This window comes from Lipotes vexillifer, unplaced genomic scaffold (genome assembly GCF_000442215.2).
Source record: "Lipotes vexillifer unplaced genomic scaffold, Lipotes_vexillifer_v1.1 scaffold225, whole genome shotgun sequence".
Taxonomy (NCBI): domain Eukaryota; kingdom Metazoa; phylum Chordata; class Mammalia; order Artiodactyla; family Lipotidae; genus Lipotes; species Lipotes vexillifer.
Window position 1 is genome coordinate 599,205 of NW_006787630.1, and position 15,971 is coordinate 615,175.

Below are 15,971 nucleotides of genomic sequence, written 5' to 3' on the forward strand. Positions count from 1 at the left end.
GGAAGCTCATGCCTAAAGGGGGTGGGCTGTCACTAAAGTTCACCAAGCGCCCTCCACCTGCTGATGCACTAACTCAGGTAAAGCTGGCAGTGTGGCCTCATTTTACAGATGGGGACACTGAGGCTCAGAGAGATCAAGGCATTTGCCCTGTGAGGTCACAGAGAAATTGAGTGGAACCCAGGCAGGATAAGGGGTTTCCACCTTCTCAATCACAGCACCATATTCTCTCTCTCTGAAGAAAAGAAATGATACCAACGTGGGGGAAAAAAAACGTATTATGGATAAAAAGCAAGCAAGTTACAGAATGACGGGTGAACTACGGCAGCCCTCACCCCGGGTGACTGTGTCTTCAGGGGACACTGGGCGATGTCCAGGGACACCTGTGGTTGTCAGGACTGGGGGGGCTCCTGGCATCAAGTGGGTGGGGGCAGGGATGCCGCTGGACCCCACAGTGCCCAGGACGGCACCCACAACAAAGAACTTTCCAGCCCCAAACTAGAGCGGAGGCATCGAGACTCTGGCATCATACGAACCCCCTGGTGAGCAAGCAGACCCATCTGTGTGTTTACGCATCTGTTCGAGCAGCAGGAAAGGCATGGACAGCTGTTCCCCAAACTTAAGAGAAACGGGTTCGGCAGAGGACAGACAGCTATTAACCCTAAAGTGAGTGATGTAAGTGATCAGCTGTGGGAACTGGATTTCTGCGGGTCTGGGGACAGGAGCGGGGACGGCCCCTTATGGGCCAGGTCCCTGTGCTCAGACCCAACCACAGCCAGGGCCTGGGGCTTTATCTGCCTCCATCAGATCACCTAGCCCCTGATAAGACAAATATATGCTGTGTGGCTTTCCTGTGGGCACTGCATCCTAGGCTATTGTGTCTCTGCCCAGCACAGGGCAGAGGGCTGCTGGTGGAGGTCAGGGGGCTGACAAAGGACTTCAGCCGGGTCCCTCTGCCATGTCTGGGGCTGGCCAGGCAGGGCATCGCCACTAGAAAAGAACGGGAGCCAGAGGGCCGGATTGTTGGAGCTGAACCAGGGTAACCCACCAAGCAGCTCCAGATGGCAGCAAGAAAGGAAGCGGTGGGAGTCCTCTGGAGCCCGGGGGAGCTCGCTCGCTCTGGCTCTTTCTCCAGACATTTCTCCCAACTCCCAGGCAGCACAGCATCTCCCTGCCTGCCAAGAAAGCTTCGGGAGGCCCGGGGGAGAAAGAGGATGGATGCCCCTGTGGGTGTCTACGGGGGACTCGCCAGAGAGGGCTGCCTGGAACAGAGAACTCTGCGGATCCAGAAACTTCCTATTTGGGAGCCTGCAACCTTGACCAAGAAGGAACCAGGCAGTGGCTGGGCTCTGCACACCGCCCCAGGGAAAGGCAGACCGTGGGCCCACGGGGCAGGGCGAGGCTGCCTCCTTCCCCAAACCTGCTCTGCTAGAGGGCCAGGGAGGAACGCCAAGGAGAGGGACTCAAGAAAGCACTGCCCCTACAGAACTACGGCAGCCCCCCAACATACAGGGAAAGGTCTGCAGGGGGCCTCCTCCTCCCCCACCTGCTGGCAAGCCCTGGCACTGAAGGGGCCTGGAGATGTCATCCCCCTCCCTACCTCCGGTTATAGGAGGTAAACTGAGACCCAGAAAGGGAAGGAATGGCCAGGGGACTAGAAACCAGGTCTGGTGAATTCCACAAAAATGAGGTAGTCAGGAGGCTGACCCAGCTGGCCTCCGAGACCCCCCACTTCCGCCACAGCAGCCCCTGCCCTTAACGGCCAGTAAGATGTGCCCACAGGGTGACGGCTTGCAGGGAAACGGGTGAGGCCCGGAAGCTGATACCAGCAAAGTGGGCGGCCCCGAGCAGTGGGTCCAGACGGTCGTGGGCGGGGGAACATGTGGGACAGCGTCACCCCTTGGAGGCAAGGCCCCCCATCGGAACGGGGGTACTCCACTATCCCACATGCAGAGCAGCCCCCTGACAACAACACTGGGTGGGACGTCGTTCCCAAGCGCCCTCAGCAGGAGGCAGTGCACCCACCTACCGCGCGTCCTAAATAGGGGTCGCACCCCTCCCAGAGGTGAGGACCCATCTTCCCCGCATGTCTCCAACGGGGTCTGCTCCACCCACAGCCTCCCAGAATGGGGCCCTGCGCCAACCCCCGCTCCCAGACAGGCGGCTCCCCCAAGAACCCCGGGAATGGGCGGCGCCACCCCGACCCCCAGGGCGGGGCGTCTCGGGCCCCGCAGCGCGTCCCCCAGCCCCGGAGTGGGGCGTTCCATGCCCCCCGCGAGCGCCCCCGAGTGGAACGTCCCTGCCTCCCCGCTGCGGGTCCCGACGCCCCTCCGGCGCTCGGACGGGTCCACTGGGCCCCGGCAGGGGGGGCTGGGCGGGTCCATTCGGGGAGCGGGGAGAGAAGGAGGAAGGTCCGGAACCGTTACCTGCTGCCGCACTGCTCTCTGCCGCCCAGGCCGCCTCCGAGGTCACGGCCCCCGCCTCGGCGCTCTCCGCCTCGTCCGGCACCTCCAGCTCCATGGCCGCGCGCGGACCTGCCGGCGGGCGGGCGGGCGGCCGGAGGCTGCGACCCGAGCTGCGGCCGCCGCCGCCGCCGCTGAACAACAACCGCCACCGGCTGGAAAGCTGAGGGAAGGGGCCGGGCCCAGGGAGTGAGGGGCGGGCCAGGGACGGGGCCAGGCGCTGCGCCATCGCGCACTGCGCGCACCGCCAATCGGGGCTCGGAGGCGGGGCCTGCGTGCGTCCCGGGCCCCAGGAGCGGCGCGAGCGCCCTCACGTGCCCAGGGGTGGAAGGGCAGCGCCATTCCTGTCAATATTACTGTAGTACGTAAGAGCGTTATTATACATAACGAGCATAAATAATAACTACAGTTAAAAATTATCATCATATTAAAAATAAATTTTATATTACATATGCTTATGTTTGATATAAATAATAGTTACGTAATAATAAGAAACAAATTTTTATCATTATGCGCAATATACAAATTATATGTGATATTATCATGATACATTAACGTGACTATTAAACAAACAGTAATATGGTATTATAATAAGTAATGTTAATATGTAACGTAAAAATATTATTTATGATATATAACCTAGTAAAAATTAGTTATATGTAACAATAATATCCTTAAATGCCAAGCTTAGTGCTAAAGCCTTTATATGCAATATCTCCATAAGTTAGGGACCTGCTTTTTGTTTCCTTTTTTTTTAACTACTACCATATTCCCAATACTTAACACGGAACAATACACCTAGAAGACAATTTGATCAACCGGATAGGAACTATTATCATCCCCATTTTACACATGAGAAAACAGGAGCGCAGAGAGCTGAAGCCATGTATTTGGAATCACACAAAGGACCGTGTTGTGAAGCATCCCCTTTCCTTATTGTATTAAGAATAATAATATTATTTAAGTCTAATGGTGAACTCACCAACGATATGGTTAGGCAGTCGTTCATTCTGAGGTCATGGTGTGGGGAGTAATAAATGTTGCTATTAGTAGTTTTATTCATTATTCATGATTTCTGCTGGGAGGCAGGTGGGGCAGTCCAGACGCTCAGCTGGTGTGGGTGAAGCTGGGCTGTTTTCACCCAGGCCTGTCCGACTCCAGACACGTGATCCCTCCTCATTGTCAGGGTGCTGGCGAGGTCAGCGGGAGGCTGACAAGGCTGGGCTGAGGGGTGCTTGGTGATGGGATAAGGGGGAATCAGCAAGATGGAGCAGGCCTCGGTCCAACCCAGGGCTTAGAAAGATGCTCCTGAAATGTTCTCCATCAAAACAAGGAGACAAATCAAGAAAAAGGAAGACGCAGAGAACAGGACCCAGGATGACGTGGAGGGATTCCCTAGGTTAGCTGTGTCCTGTTAGAATTGAGCCTACCCAGAGAGAAGGAGTCAAACAGCTCCAGGGAATCAACAGATGATGGATGAACACAATGTGGTCCATTCATACAATGGGATATGATCCCGCCTTAAAAAGAAGGGAATTCTGACACACGCTGCAACGTACGTGAACCTGGAGGACGTGATGCTCAGTGAGAGAATCCAGACACAGAAGGACAAGTGCTGTCTGATCCCACTCACATGACGTCCCTAGAGGACTCAAATCCATAGAGACAGGAAGTAGATGGTGGGGACCACGGGGTGGGGGAGGGGCTGGGGAGTCAGTGTTTCCTGGGGACAGAGCTTCAGTTTGGGAAGATGAGAAAGTTCTGGAGATGGGTGGAGAGGATGGATGCACGACAATGAGAATGTGCTTAATGCCACTGAGCTGTGCACTTAAAAACGGTTAAGACGGTAAATTTTATGTTATGTGTATTTTGCCACCATTTTTTAAAAAGGCTCCAGAAGTTCTCTGGACACGCGCCATGGATAGAACTCCTGATTCATTTTGAATCTGTCTCCAGAGAAAATCTACATCAGTGATCCTCAAAGTGAGGTGCCTGGACTTGCCTCCATCAGCATCATCCAGGAGCTTGTTAGAAATGTAGGTTCTCAGGCCCCAGCCCAGCCCTCCTGCATCAGAAACTCTGGGGGCGGGGACCCACAGTCTGTCTTTCAATGAGCCTCCCAAGGCAATTCGGATGCCTGATAGAGTTTGAGAACCACTGGCTCAGACAACTGGGAATGGAGAGGAGGGGCCGGGATCCCGTGGGGCAGCGGCTTTTGCTCCTCTTCCTTCATCCCCCCAAGTGCCTGCTCGATATTCCCATTTTGCAGGATGGAAAACTGAGGCTGCCCAGCTGGGGCTGGTTGCCTGGTTTCGGGCGCCCCCTCGTGGCTATCGTGGCTATTGCTGTCAGCACTGGGTCCTGCAGGTAAGAGGGACTTTATGAGTCTTCCACCCCCTCCCCATATTCCATTAAGTCATTCCACAAATATTTATTGAGCACCTACTGTATACCAGGCACTGTTCTAGGCCAGGAGGATACACGAAAAAGCAGGACCAAATCCCCGACCTCAGTGAAGAGACATCTAGGGAATTCCCTGGTGGTCCCATGGTTAGGACTCCACGTTCTCACTGCCGAGGGCCCGATCCCTGGTTGGGAACTAAAATCCCACAAGCTGGGCTTCCCTGGTGGCGCAGTGGTTGAGAGTCCGCCTGCCGATGCAGGGGACACGGGTTCGTGCCCCAGTCCGGGAAGATCCCACATGCCGCGGAGCAGCTGGGCCCGTGAGCCGTGGCCGCTGAGCCTGTGCGTCCGGAGCCTGTGCTCCGCGACGGGAGAGGCCACAACAGTGAGAGGCCCGTATACCGCAAAAAAATAAAATAAAATAAAATAAAATAAAATCCCACAAGCTGCATGGCGCGGCCAAAAAAAAGAGAGAGACATCTAGAAGACAAACAAACAAGCAAACAAGACACAAGGCGTTTCAGCTGCTAATAAATACTTTGAAACTAATACAGATGTGATACAATGGCAACAGAATGTGACTGCAAAAGGCTCCACAGCTAATACGTATTAAGCTCCTATTCCAGTGTTTTCTGATAGAACTACAAGGCAAGCCCATTTCAGTTTAACTTTTTAAATGTCATTTAAAATTTTCTAGCAACCACATTTTAAAAAATTAAAAAACCAAAAGCAGGTGAGATAACTTTTAACACGATATTTCATTGAACGCAATACATTCAAAACTATTATCATTTCTACAGGGAATCGATAGGTAAAACCAATGAGCTATTTTACATGCTTTTCTGCACAGCTGCTCTTCCAAATCCGATGTGTATTTTACCTGCATGTCATTCATTCAGACCAGCCACCTGTGGGTCGCAGCTGGAAGGTGCACCTCTACTGTGCGCCCAGCAGAGTTCTCAGCCCTTTATGGACGGACATTCATTCACTTTACTGTAGGAAACAACCCTAGGAGCAGACGCCAGTGTTGTTCCCATTTTTAAATTTTATTTTAGTTTTCATTTTATTATTATTATTATTTTCATATATTTTTTGGGCCACGCCGCACAGCATGTGGAATCTTAGATCCCCAACCAGGGATCGAACCTGTGACCCCAACACTGGAGGCGAGGAGTCTTAACCACCGGACCGCCAGGGACGTCCCCGTTGTTCCCGTTATTTTAGGTAAGGAAACTGGGGGGCCGGTGACTTGCCCAAAGCTGCCCAGCGGGGAGGTGATAGAAAATTCTCAGTGTAGGAATCCGGCCAGTCACTTGGTGGCACAGAAGCAGAATTTGAGCTCAGATCTGTGGGGATGGAAGGAGCAGCCCTGCCACAAGCGGTGGGACGCTGTGCCAGCTGGAAGGCAAGGGGAGCAGTGAGGGGATTGGGGGGGGGTGGGCAGGGTTGCGCCATTCATTCATTCATCCTTGAATTTTTCCACAAATGTCTCCCAAAGACCTGCCACATGAGCCAGTCCCTTGCTGACGCCAAGGGCTCAGCGGTGGCCAGTGCAAGCAGGGCGGGACTGGGCGTCCCTGGCCTCTGGGCCGGCAGGGGTTAAGGTCAGCTGCTCCCACGTGAGAGCACCTTGCAACAGAGCCACACATCCAACCAGGTCTCTCTCACTCTCGCTGGTTTGCCTGTGCCTGTCGCCCTGCTGGTTCCACCTGGCACGGGACCGGCTAGCCTGTGGCCACCACAGGGAGGCAAAGTTGCGCAAACAGGTGGGGAGACCAGAGCTCAAGCCTCGGGTCCCCTCCCCACCCCTGATGCCAGGCGGAAGCCCAGGCCCTAGCTCCTGTCGCCTGCCCAGAAGCCACCCAGCCTCCTAGACAGGTGAGTCCCCCACCCCTATCTGCCCACCATCCCGAAGGCACTGCCCAGACTGGGCTCCCCACTGTGGGGTCCTGGGCCCCCTGTCACCTCCCCCCACCACCAGGCTCCCCGGAAAGCAGGAAACTGACACTGCTGTGTGGGCATTTGACATAGTTTCTAAAGGATTATCTGGCCGGCAGTTACTGCCCCTGGCAGCCCGCCCAGGATGCCATAGCCACAGACTTCAGAGGGTCATTGTTGGCCCCGGCTGTTGCAGGGGGGCTGAGGGGGCACAGACTGGCTTCTGATCCCCCAAACTGAGGAGGGGAGGCTGGCGGGGAGATGGCAGGTGAGGCAGCCTGGCACCCGCTTGGTATCTGGGCCTCCTGGTACTTCTTAAGAGGCCCCCAAGTTTTCAGACAATTGCATCTCATCTCTGTCCCCTCTCCAGGTGCTGCAGCGGGGGGAACGGGGGGTTCTGGGGAGGCTTATCTTGCTTATTTTGATTTCTTCTCTGGGTGAAATCTCCCAGTGGAGAAGTGCAGGAAGGGGCGGATGGATGGTTGTCACAACAGTCTGCAGAGCTGGCTGTAGGCAAGGAGCCAGGATGGTCTCCGGGCAAAGGAAGCTTAGACCCAGGAGAAGACAGGGATCCAGTGGCAAGAGCTTTTTCTGGGTCATTTGCTCCCAAAAAGTGCAGGACAAAGAGAACTTCCCAGCCAGCCAAGTGTCTGATTGCACCTCAAGGCCTCAAGGCTCTTTGTCTGGGCCCAAGAGGGCCCTCTGGGGCTCCGGAGGCATGAGCGTCCCAGTTGCAGGGTATAGAGCTGGCCTGGCATTTGGGGTCACTCCCGGGAAGCAGAGCTGCTTAAGATCTGGGTTCTGTGGGGTTGGGAGGGGGGACATCTCGACTGTCAGATCCCACCCTGCCTAGGTTTGGAGAGAAAAACCCATGGAGTCAAATAGAGCTGGCTTCAGTTTTCCACTCTGTAAACTGGGTATAATAAGAGTCACCACGTCACAGGGCTGCTGAGAACAGCATATGATAGAGCAAGTAATAGATTCCCAGTCATGCAGGAGTCAAGGTAAACTGTCCCACCCCAAATCAGAAGTCAGAATATGCCAAGCCAGTGGCAATGTCCTATCGCCTTCCTGTTTTGCGGAGGTTGAACCCGGGCTCAGAGAGGGGCAGACACTTGCCCTGGGCAGCAGAGTAAAGTAGGGCTGTCAGCCTGATAGGAGTCAAACTGCAGAGAGTTGGGAGGTCTGGGGGCTGCCTATGCCCCCAGCCAATACCCCAGTTTCAGCATCTGTAAGAGTCCTGCCTCCCCGGCTCAGGGCTTCTGTGTGGCCCCAGTTCTGGGGAAAGTCCACCTCGGGAGTCTGGGTTCCTGTTCTTCCACCTCGGGTCTGGCCTGGTGCCAGGGGAGCTGTGTTTGCTCAGGGTGGAGCCTGACACCCTTTGGAATGGGCTGAGGTTAGCGGGGAACATGACTGGGGGGGCAGGGGTGCCCAGGGAATGAACCTGCATTTATGGAGCACCTACTGTGTGCCGAGTGCTGTTCTGGGGCTTGAGGATTCAGGAGTGATCAAGAGAAACAAAGATCCCTGCTTTTGTGGGGCTTGTGGTTTGGTGGAGGAAGGCAGGCAAGAAACAAGAGACACAATAAGGAAGTAAATTGTATCCTAAATTGTATCCTGGGTTAGAGGATGGTCAGCCTTACAGGAAAAAAAAAAAAAAAAAAAGTGAAAGACGTACAGGGATAGGAGTAAAACAGGCAGGGGGGTGTTTTACAGTCTTAAGTAGAAAGATTAGGGGAGAATTCATTGAGAAGGCGACATTTGAACAAAGACTTGAAAGAAGTGAGTAGTTGGGGGAGGGGCATTGCAGGCAGAGCACACAGCCCGTGCAAAGGCCCTGGGGCAGTACCATGCCTGGCGAGCTGGAGGAACCGCTAAGAGGCCTGTGCGCCTGGAGCAGAGTGAGTGAGGGGGAGAGAGGGAGGAGGCGAGGGCAGGGAGGGGACGGGGCAGGTCGTGCAGGCTGGAGGGCTGTGGGCAGAGGGGCCGGGGCGTGACTCAGGTGCTCACAGGCGCCCTCTGGTGGCTGCTGCGGGGAGGACAGACTGTGGGCGATGAGGGAGTAACCAGGGACCTGGATGGAGGGGACTGAGCTGGTCCAGGTGGGAGAGGATGCGGTGGACCAGGTGGGGGCTCAGAAGTGAGGAGAAGTGGGCGGATTCTGGACAGATTTGGGGAGAACCAACAGCATTTGCTGACTACGAAAGACAGAGTTCAGGACGATTAGGAAGAAAAGTAGGAAGAATGCTCTGGGACTTGAAGATGGTAACAGGTAAGATGGAGTAGTTGGGAATCTCCTCAGGGAGGAGCCTTGGATGCTAGAGTGAAGGCTTTCGGTGTAATGGAGTTAAGGGATCTTTTTTTTTCAAAAATGTAAAGCATGACTCTATACTAATATAAAACAAACAGGTGCTTTATGAGTTTACTTAACTCATTAATTAATATGAGAACCAGCAAGATTTTACAGATTGTTTAAAGGAGAGAATATTGGGACTTCCCTGGTGGTGAAGCAGTTAAGAATCCGCCTGCCAATGTAGGGGACACGGGTTCGAGCCCTGGTCCCTGGCCCGGGAAGATCCCACATGCCGCAGAGCAACTAAGCCCGTGTGCCACAACTACTGAGCCCACGTGCCACAACTACTGAAGCACGTGTGCCTAGAGCCCGTGCTCCGCAGCAAGAGAAGCCACTGCAATGAGAAGCCCTCACACCGCAACAAAGAGTAGCCCTCGCTCGCCGCAACTAGAGAAAGCCCACGCTCAGCAACGAGGACCCAACGCAGCGAAAAATAAATAAATATATATATTTTTTTTAAAGGAGAGAATATTAAGAAAGAACACACACACAGGCAATCAATGCTGAAATGAATTTACAAATAGTTGTAAAGCTGGTCAATAGCCACAGGGAAATAATCAGTGGTCTCCACGGGACAAAATTCATTTGTATTTCTATGGACAAGAGTCCTTTGAGATACCACCAGTTTCTTATAATTTACAGAGTTGTAAAATAGTTCGACGACCATAAGAAGCACAGATAACTAAAGAGGATACCCAGAGCCTGGCATTGATCAGATGCTCAATAAATATCCTTGACCGAATGCTAGGGAGCTATGGAATATTCTTGAGCTAAAGCCACAGCTTGTTAACTGCACACTCATTGCTGAGACTGTCTGTTTACTTTTTGGTTTTGGGATCTTAGTTCCCTGACCAGGAATGGAACCCACGCCCCCTGCAGTGGAAGCGCGGAGTCTTAACCACTGGACCGCCAGGAAAGTCCTGACTTATTTGTTGAATGTCTGCTCTCCGTGCTGGTCTGTGAGCTCTACCTCTCCAGTGTCCTAGGCTCCCAGAACAGTGCCTGGTATGCAGTAGGCACTCCATAAATGAATGAATAGCTCATGGGGAACCACCTAAGATTCTTAACAGAATAGAAAGACCAGTGCTGTGTGCTTTAGCAGGACAGATTCCCGCTGTGGCAGACTCAGCCTCAAGGCAGATAAGGGTGCGGTCTCAAGGGACCTTTCATGGGGTGTGGTGGGGGGAGCTGGTGTGGGTACAGGTGCAGAGGCCAGACTGAAATGGTGAGGAAGGTGTCAGGGGCCTGGGTTCTTCCCCCAGCCATTGCACACAACGATGGAAGCTTGAAATAGACAATGTTGCAGGCAGTCCCCATCCAGCTCTGGAGAACACCATAACTCCCTTTCATTTTTTCCCAGTGGGGGCTTGTCTCCCTCCTTCTGGCCTGAGTGGAGGAACTTCAAAGCACCCAGGCAAACCTTTCTGTGCACCTGCTACGAGCCAGCTGCTTTAATTTGTGAACCTTCCCGATCATAGCGCTCAGAGTCGGAACTAGGTCCCATAATACAGATGAGGAAACTGAGGCAGGAAGCAGAGGGGCTGGGATTCTCACCAGGCACTGCTCTGCCCCCTGCCGTGGAGCTTCCTTCTAGGGCTTCCTCCCACCTAGGGGGTGGGGGGGGGTGACACCCTCTGTGAGCCCCCTCCAGCGGCCCCCCAGAAGGGTCTTCACCCCTCGTCGCTTTCCCCCCCCTCCAACATCAAAGTACTCGCCCTAAGGTGCCCTGGGACCCGCATGGTGCCTACCACTGGGCCATTCCTCAGTGCTGTGCTCATCAGCAAGCCCACCCCACCCATAAACTGCCCTTCCTTCTGCGCCCTCTGGCTGAACCCATAACCCCGGTCCAGGCATGAGGAAAGCATCAGACAAACCCCAAATGAGGGGCATCGTACAAAATCCCTGACCCGTCTCCTCTAGACGGAAAAGGTCACGGAACGAGGGCAGTGGAGCCTGAGAAGACATGATCACACAGACATGAGCACACTGTGGGATACTGGTGCAGATTTCACACTACTAAAACCTGAATACAGCGTGGAGTTTAGTTAATAGTGAGGATGTGGCTTCTTAGTTTTGGCAAATATACCGTGGTGGTCACGTAAGATGTTAATGTTGAGAGAAACTGGGTGAGGAACATAGGCGGACTCTCTGAATTATATCTACAACTTTTCTGTCAATTTAAAACTAGTCCAAAATAAAATGTTTCTTTTGTTTTTTGGCCACGCTGTGTGGCTTGTGGAATCTAAGTTCCCCGACCACGAATTGAACCTGGGCCCCCTGCAGTGGAAGCTCAGAGTCCTAACCACTGGACTGCCAGGGGAGTCCTCAAAATAAAATGTTTATTTAAAACATTTTTTTTCAGGGCCTCTGGGTTTGGAGTCACTGCTCCCCCAGCTCCCGCCTACGGCCCCCAGTCTATCCTCTCGGCAGTGACCACCAGAGTGCGCCTGTGAGCACCGAGTCAGGCCCCGCCCTTCCTCTGCCCACAGCCCTCCAGGGTCCCACCTCCCTGGAGGTAAAAACCCAAGTCCTCCCCGCAGCCCACAAGGCCCTGCACGACCTGCCCCGTCCGCTCCCTGCCCTCTCCTCCTCCCTCTCTCCCCCTCGCTCACTCTGCTCCAGACACACGGGCCTCCTTGCTGTTCCTCCTACACGCCAGGCATGGTCCTGCCCCAGGACCTTTGCACCAGCTCTCCCATGGCGCCTCCCTCACCTCCTTCAGGTCTAGCTGTTACTTCTGCCCAGATACCTCTCACTTAGGTCACTCCTATTAATCTCAGTACCACCTCCTCAGAGAAGCCCTCCCAGAGCCCCCAGCCCAGGTTGTGCCTCTGTACCTATGCTCTCAGAAATCTAGGTCGGACTTGTTATTTCTGCTACGTGATGATCTGATTATTGTCTATCTCCCCTGAGGACCTTTGGCTTCCTTTAGGGCAGGGACTGGGTCTGCATCAGTGCTGGGTATACACAGTGGGCGATCAGCAGACCTCGAGTGAATGAGCCGGCGCCCAGCCAGGCTGCAGAGCTGCTTCATTTCGGGGCTCTGGTCAGACCTGTTAGGCCACAGATAAGACCTCAGCCTCCTGCAGCCCCGCAAGGCAGCCTACACCAGGGAGACCCCAAGCTCCCAGCGTGAACGAACCCCCCAGGCTCCCACCCCTCCTGGCGGCCACGACCCACTGGGAGACCTCAACCCAGTCCCTACCCCCTTTGGGCCTCAGTTTCCCTGTAGGCGCTCAGAGGGGGCAGAGGAGGATCATCCCACAGGTTTCTCTGAATCCTCCCTTCCCCCACCCCTTCCGGCCATGCGCACACTGCCCCCCTCCTGGTTGTAGTTGGCACTGCAATTTCAGACGGGAATTCCGTCCCCCATCACTTCTTTCTGTACTTGGCGCATAGCAGGAGCTTGCAATATTTTTGTTGAGTGAATGACTGAATAGGTGGGAAAATGAATGCATGAATGGCACCGCCTCTGGCCTGTGAGGCAGCAGTGGACGCACCCTTCTCCAAAGCCCTGCATTTCAGCACAGCGTCATCCCATGGGTACTAGGGAGACACTGAGTGTTCTTTTTTTTAAACTTATTTATTTACTTATTTTTGGCTGCGTTGGGTCTTCGTTACTGCCCGCGGGCCTTCTCTAGTTGCGGTGAACGGGAGCTTCTCTTGCTGTGGAGCACACGCTCTAGGCATGCAGGCTTCAGTAGTTGAAGCACGCAGGCTTCAGTAGTTGTGGCTCCCTGGCTCTAGAGCGCAAGCTCAGTAATTGGGGCACTCGGGGTTAGTTGCTCCGAGGCATGTGGGATCTTCCTGTTCCAGGGATCAAACCCATGTCCCCTGCATTAGCAGGAGGATTCTTAACCACTGAGCCACCAGGGAAGTCCCAGTGAGTGTTCCTGAGCAGGGCATGAATATGTGAGGTGGCTGAAGGAAGACCATGTGTCTTGTGGTGGTTGCCCCCCTTCTTAGAGGGGTTTAAAGTGTGGTTTCTCTACCTCAGCACTATTGGCTTTGGGGGCCCAACCGTTCCCTGGGGTGTCAGGCTGGGGGATGGGGGGCAAATTACCCTACAGTGAGAAGCACGGGTATAGGCTGAGCGGTGTAGGGTCAAACAGAGCCAAATCCAGCTGTTCTAGTTGGGCTTGCCACTCGACCCATCTGGCCTCAGTTTTCTCAGCTGCAAAATGGTCACATGGATATCTGTGTAACAGTGGCTGGAACAAAGCAAACACTCAATAAGCATGAGCCAGCTTATTTGTCTGATTTTGCCAGACCTACATCCAATCAGTAACTCCTCCCCAGTCCTCCCCAGTAATCGCAACCTCGAACCCCTGCATGCACGTGGCAGTGGGGAACTTATTTATGTTTTGTCCTATGAGTCATTAAAGCAAATACACATCTATTTAGAAAATATTTGACTTTCTTCTACCTAAAATCATGTTGTGTGCCACCTGCTGGGGACCCAAGGTCATGTCGGGAAAGACTGAGCTTTCCCCTTTAGCCATGAGGTTCCAAGCAGGTCCTTAGAAGGGGGCTTCTGCAAATATTTATTGCCTTGGGGGCCTTTGGGGATCCTTGAGGGGTTGATTCTGGCTAACTGAGGTCTCCAGACTAGGTTTTGGGGGATAATTGCAGTGGGGAGTGGTGAGAAATCAACTTTGGGGGCCTCAAAGATTTTGATTATATTCTCTGCCTTGTACACTTGGCAAACTCTTATCCAACCCTAAAAACCCTAGTGGCAATACCCCCTCCTCCAGGAACACTTCCCTGATCCTCCATTTTCCCCTCTGCCTCCCACCTTCCCACAGTCTGGAGTTCCTCTCTGCCCAGTCTTGACTGGATGAGACTGGGAAGGGGTGTCTATGCCCAGATTTGCCCCTTCAACCTTGGCCTGAGATGGGGCACAGGAACAGCTGGGCCTCAAGGTCTATTTTTTTTTTAAGCACAAAGGAATGTGTGGGGTGGGGCCGATGGTGGCTCCACCCATCCAGGTGACTTCCTCCCTCCCTCACCCCCAGGTAGAGGGTTTCCTGCTCTCGTCCTCTAGTTCATAGACCGGGCTCCTGAGGGTGAGGCTGGGTGTGGAGAAGGAAGCCTGACCTTAACTCAGAGGAACCTAAAGAATTTCCTCCGCCCTCGTCGCCCCGCCCTCCCCAGCTGGGGACCCAGCCAGGTGCTAGGTGTGAAGACAGGCGGGTACCACTGGATTCGGGGCAGGCCCAGAGGTGGCCGCTGTGCGCCTTCAGAGAGTCCATGCCCCTGGCCTCCCTGGGCCTCCGTTTTCTCTCTCTAAAATAGGGTAAACCTCCCGAAGATGGGGGTGACCCGAGAAAGACCAGCCCTATGCTCCTGAGGTCTCTGACCCTTGACTAGCTCCTAATCCAAGAGGTCTCCCTACTGAATTTCAACATGTAGAGTTTTTCGCGGATGTTAAACTTTCCGAAGCGCAGGCTCCGTTCCGAACGCGGCTGTAATCCCCTCCGGGTCCTCCTTGCAGCCTTGCCTGGCTGGTCTCCAGCCCTGCCGCTGGCTAGTGCTCAGCTGGGCGGAAAACCGGGCCTGGAATTCCCACCCCTGGGCCTGGATCCTGTGTTGGGAGGGGAAGTGGGGACGAAGGCTGCCTCGGCGGCGTCCCGAAGGCGTGTCGGGGCGGGGGCGGAGCCGGTAGGGGCCAAGGAGGAGGAAGAGGTGCAGGTGCAGCCCCGGCGGCGGAGCGGGCTGGAGGAGGGCGAGAGCCGGGCACCTGCTTCGCCGCGACCCTCCCCAGCCTCTTCCCTCACGCCAGGGTGGGGGCCAATTGTTTCTAGGCGCCCCTGGGGCAGAGGCACTGGACGGCCCCCGGGTCGACTATGGCGGTGAGATTCCAGGCGAGTAGCCCGCCGAGGGCGGGAGGGAGAGGGGACCGAGCTGGGGTCAGGGCTGGGATATGGATCCAGGACCCCAGATCACACTCTGCCTAGGTAACAGATGGGGAAACTGAGGCCCAGAGGAACGTGGTGGCTAGCCCGAGGCTGCACGGGCAGAGGCGTCCGCGCCCACTGGCCTCCAAAGCGGCCTCCGGGCTTCCTCTGTCCTGGGTCTGCCTTCGCAGGTAGACCTGGGTTCAAATCCCATTTTTTTCTGCATAACTTTGGGCCGGTGAATCCATGCGTCTCCAAACCTCATCTATAAAGTGGACGGTGGTCACTTTATAGAAGGGCGTAGGAAGGATTCCAGGACAAAAGTGTGTTGCAAAGCGCCTGGCACGTAGTAGGTGCCCGGTTTCCCGGGAGATCAGCGGAGTTAAGCTTGAGCACTAAGGGCGGAACCGTGGGCAGGGACTTCATTTGTGGGCGGGAGCGGCTTTGGCGAATGCGGCGAGGCTGCGGATGAGGGGATCCCCATTTATTGGGTGCCTACTGTATACAGAGCCGTTCACTTGGGCGACCTGGTAGACATGGGCGTCGAGAGCCCCGTTTTGCACCGAGCAAGCCGACCGGGGCTGCGAGAGGGAATCCCTGTGGCTGTGTCTGGGGGGACTTCGCTCTCCAGGGCTGAAACTTGAATCGACTTTGTCACACCCACCCCGCTGGGTCTCAGGTCGGGGCCCAGAGAGGTAAACAGGCCTAGGCTGTTTACGTGGCTCGCCCCAGGCCGGACCGCCCGAGGCTCTAGGGCCGGGCAGTTCTGGTTTCCGCCGCCTCCTTCCCGGCAGCAAGGAACCGCTCCCAGAATCCAGTCCCCAGCTCGAGTATTTGTGACCCCCCTCCCCCTCCCCCTCCCCACCCCCGCCGTTGTTCCCCGAGGTTGGAGGGGGGAGGGGGAGAGCGGACAGGAGGCTG

General features: G+C 54.9%; 2 protein-coding genes across 3 annotated transcripts in view; one reads left to right on the top strand and one right to left on the bottom strand.

Annotated features, from left to right (window-relative positions):
• PIP5K1C (phosphatidylinositol-4-phosphate 5-kinase type 1 gamma) overlaps positions 1-2,517 on the bottom strand; it is a 58,947-nt gene extending 56,430 nt beyond the window's left edge. The window contains exon 1 of the mRNA XM_007460429.1: positions 2,424-2,517. Within this exon, the coding sequence (XP_007460491.1) occupies positions 2,424-2,517 (94 nt within the window). The remainder of the gene's footprint in view (positions 1-2,423) is intronic.
• Positions 2,518-6,528: 4,011 nt separating this feature from the next.
• Positions 6,529-15,971, top strand: part of TJP3 (tight junction protein 3) — a 30,903-nt gene continuing 21,460 nt past the window's right edge. The window contains exon 1 of one of the 2 annotated variants that reach the window (XM_007460348.1): positions 6,529-6,740. Coding sequence is in view for 1 of the 2 variants with exons in the window: in XM_007460347.1 (XP_007460409.1) it covers positions 15,000-15,017 (18 nt within the window). In the remaining variant the exon portion in view is untranslated. Of the gene's footprint in view, positions 6,741-14,999; positions 15,018-15,971 lie in introns of those variants that run through there. The other variant, XM_007460347.1, reaches the window with a different exon arrangement.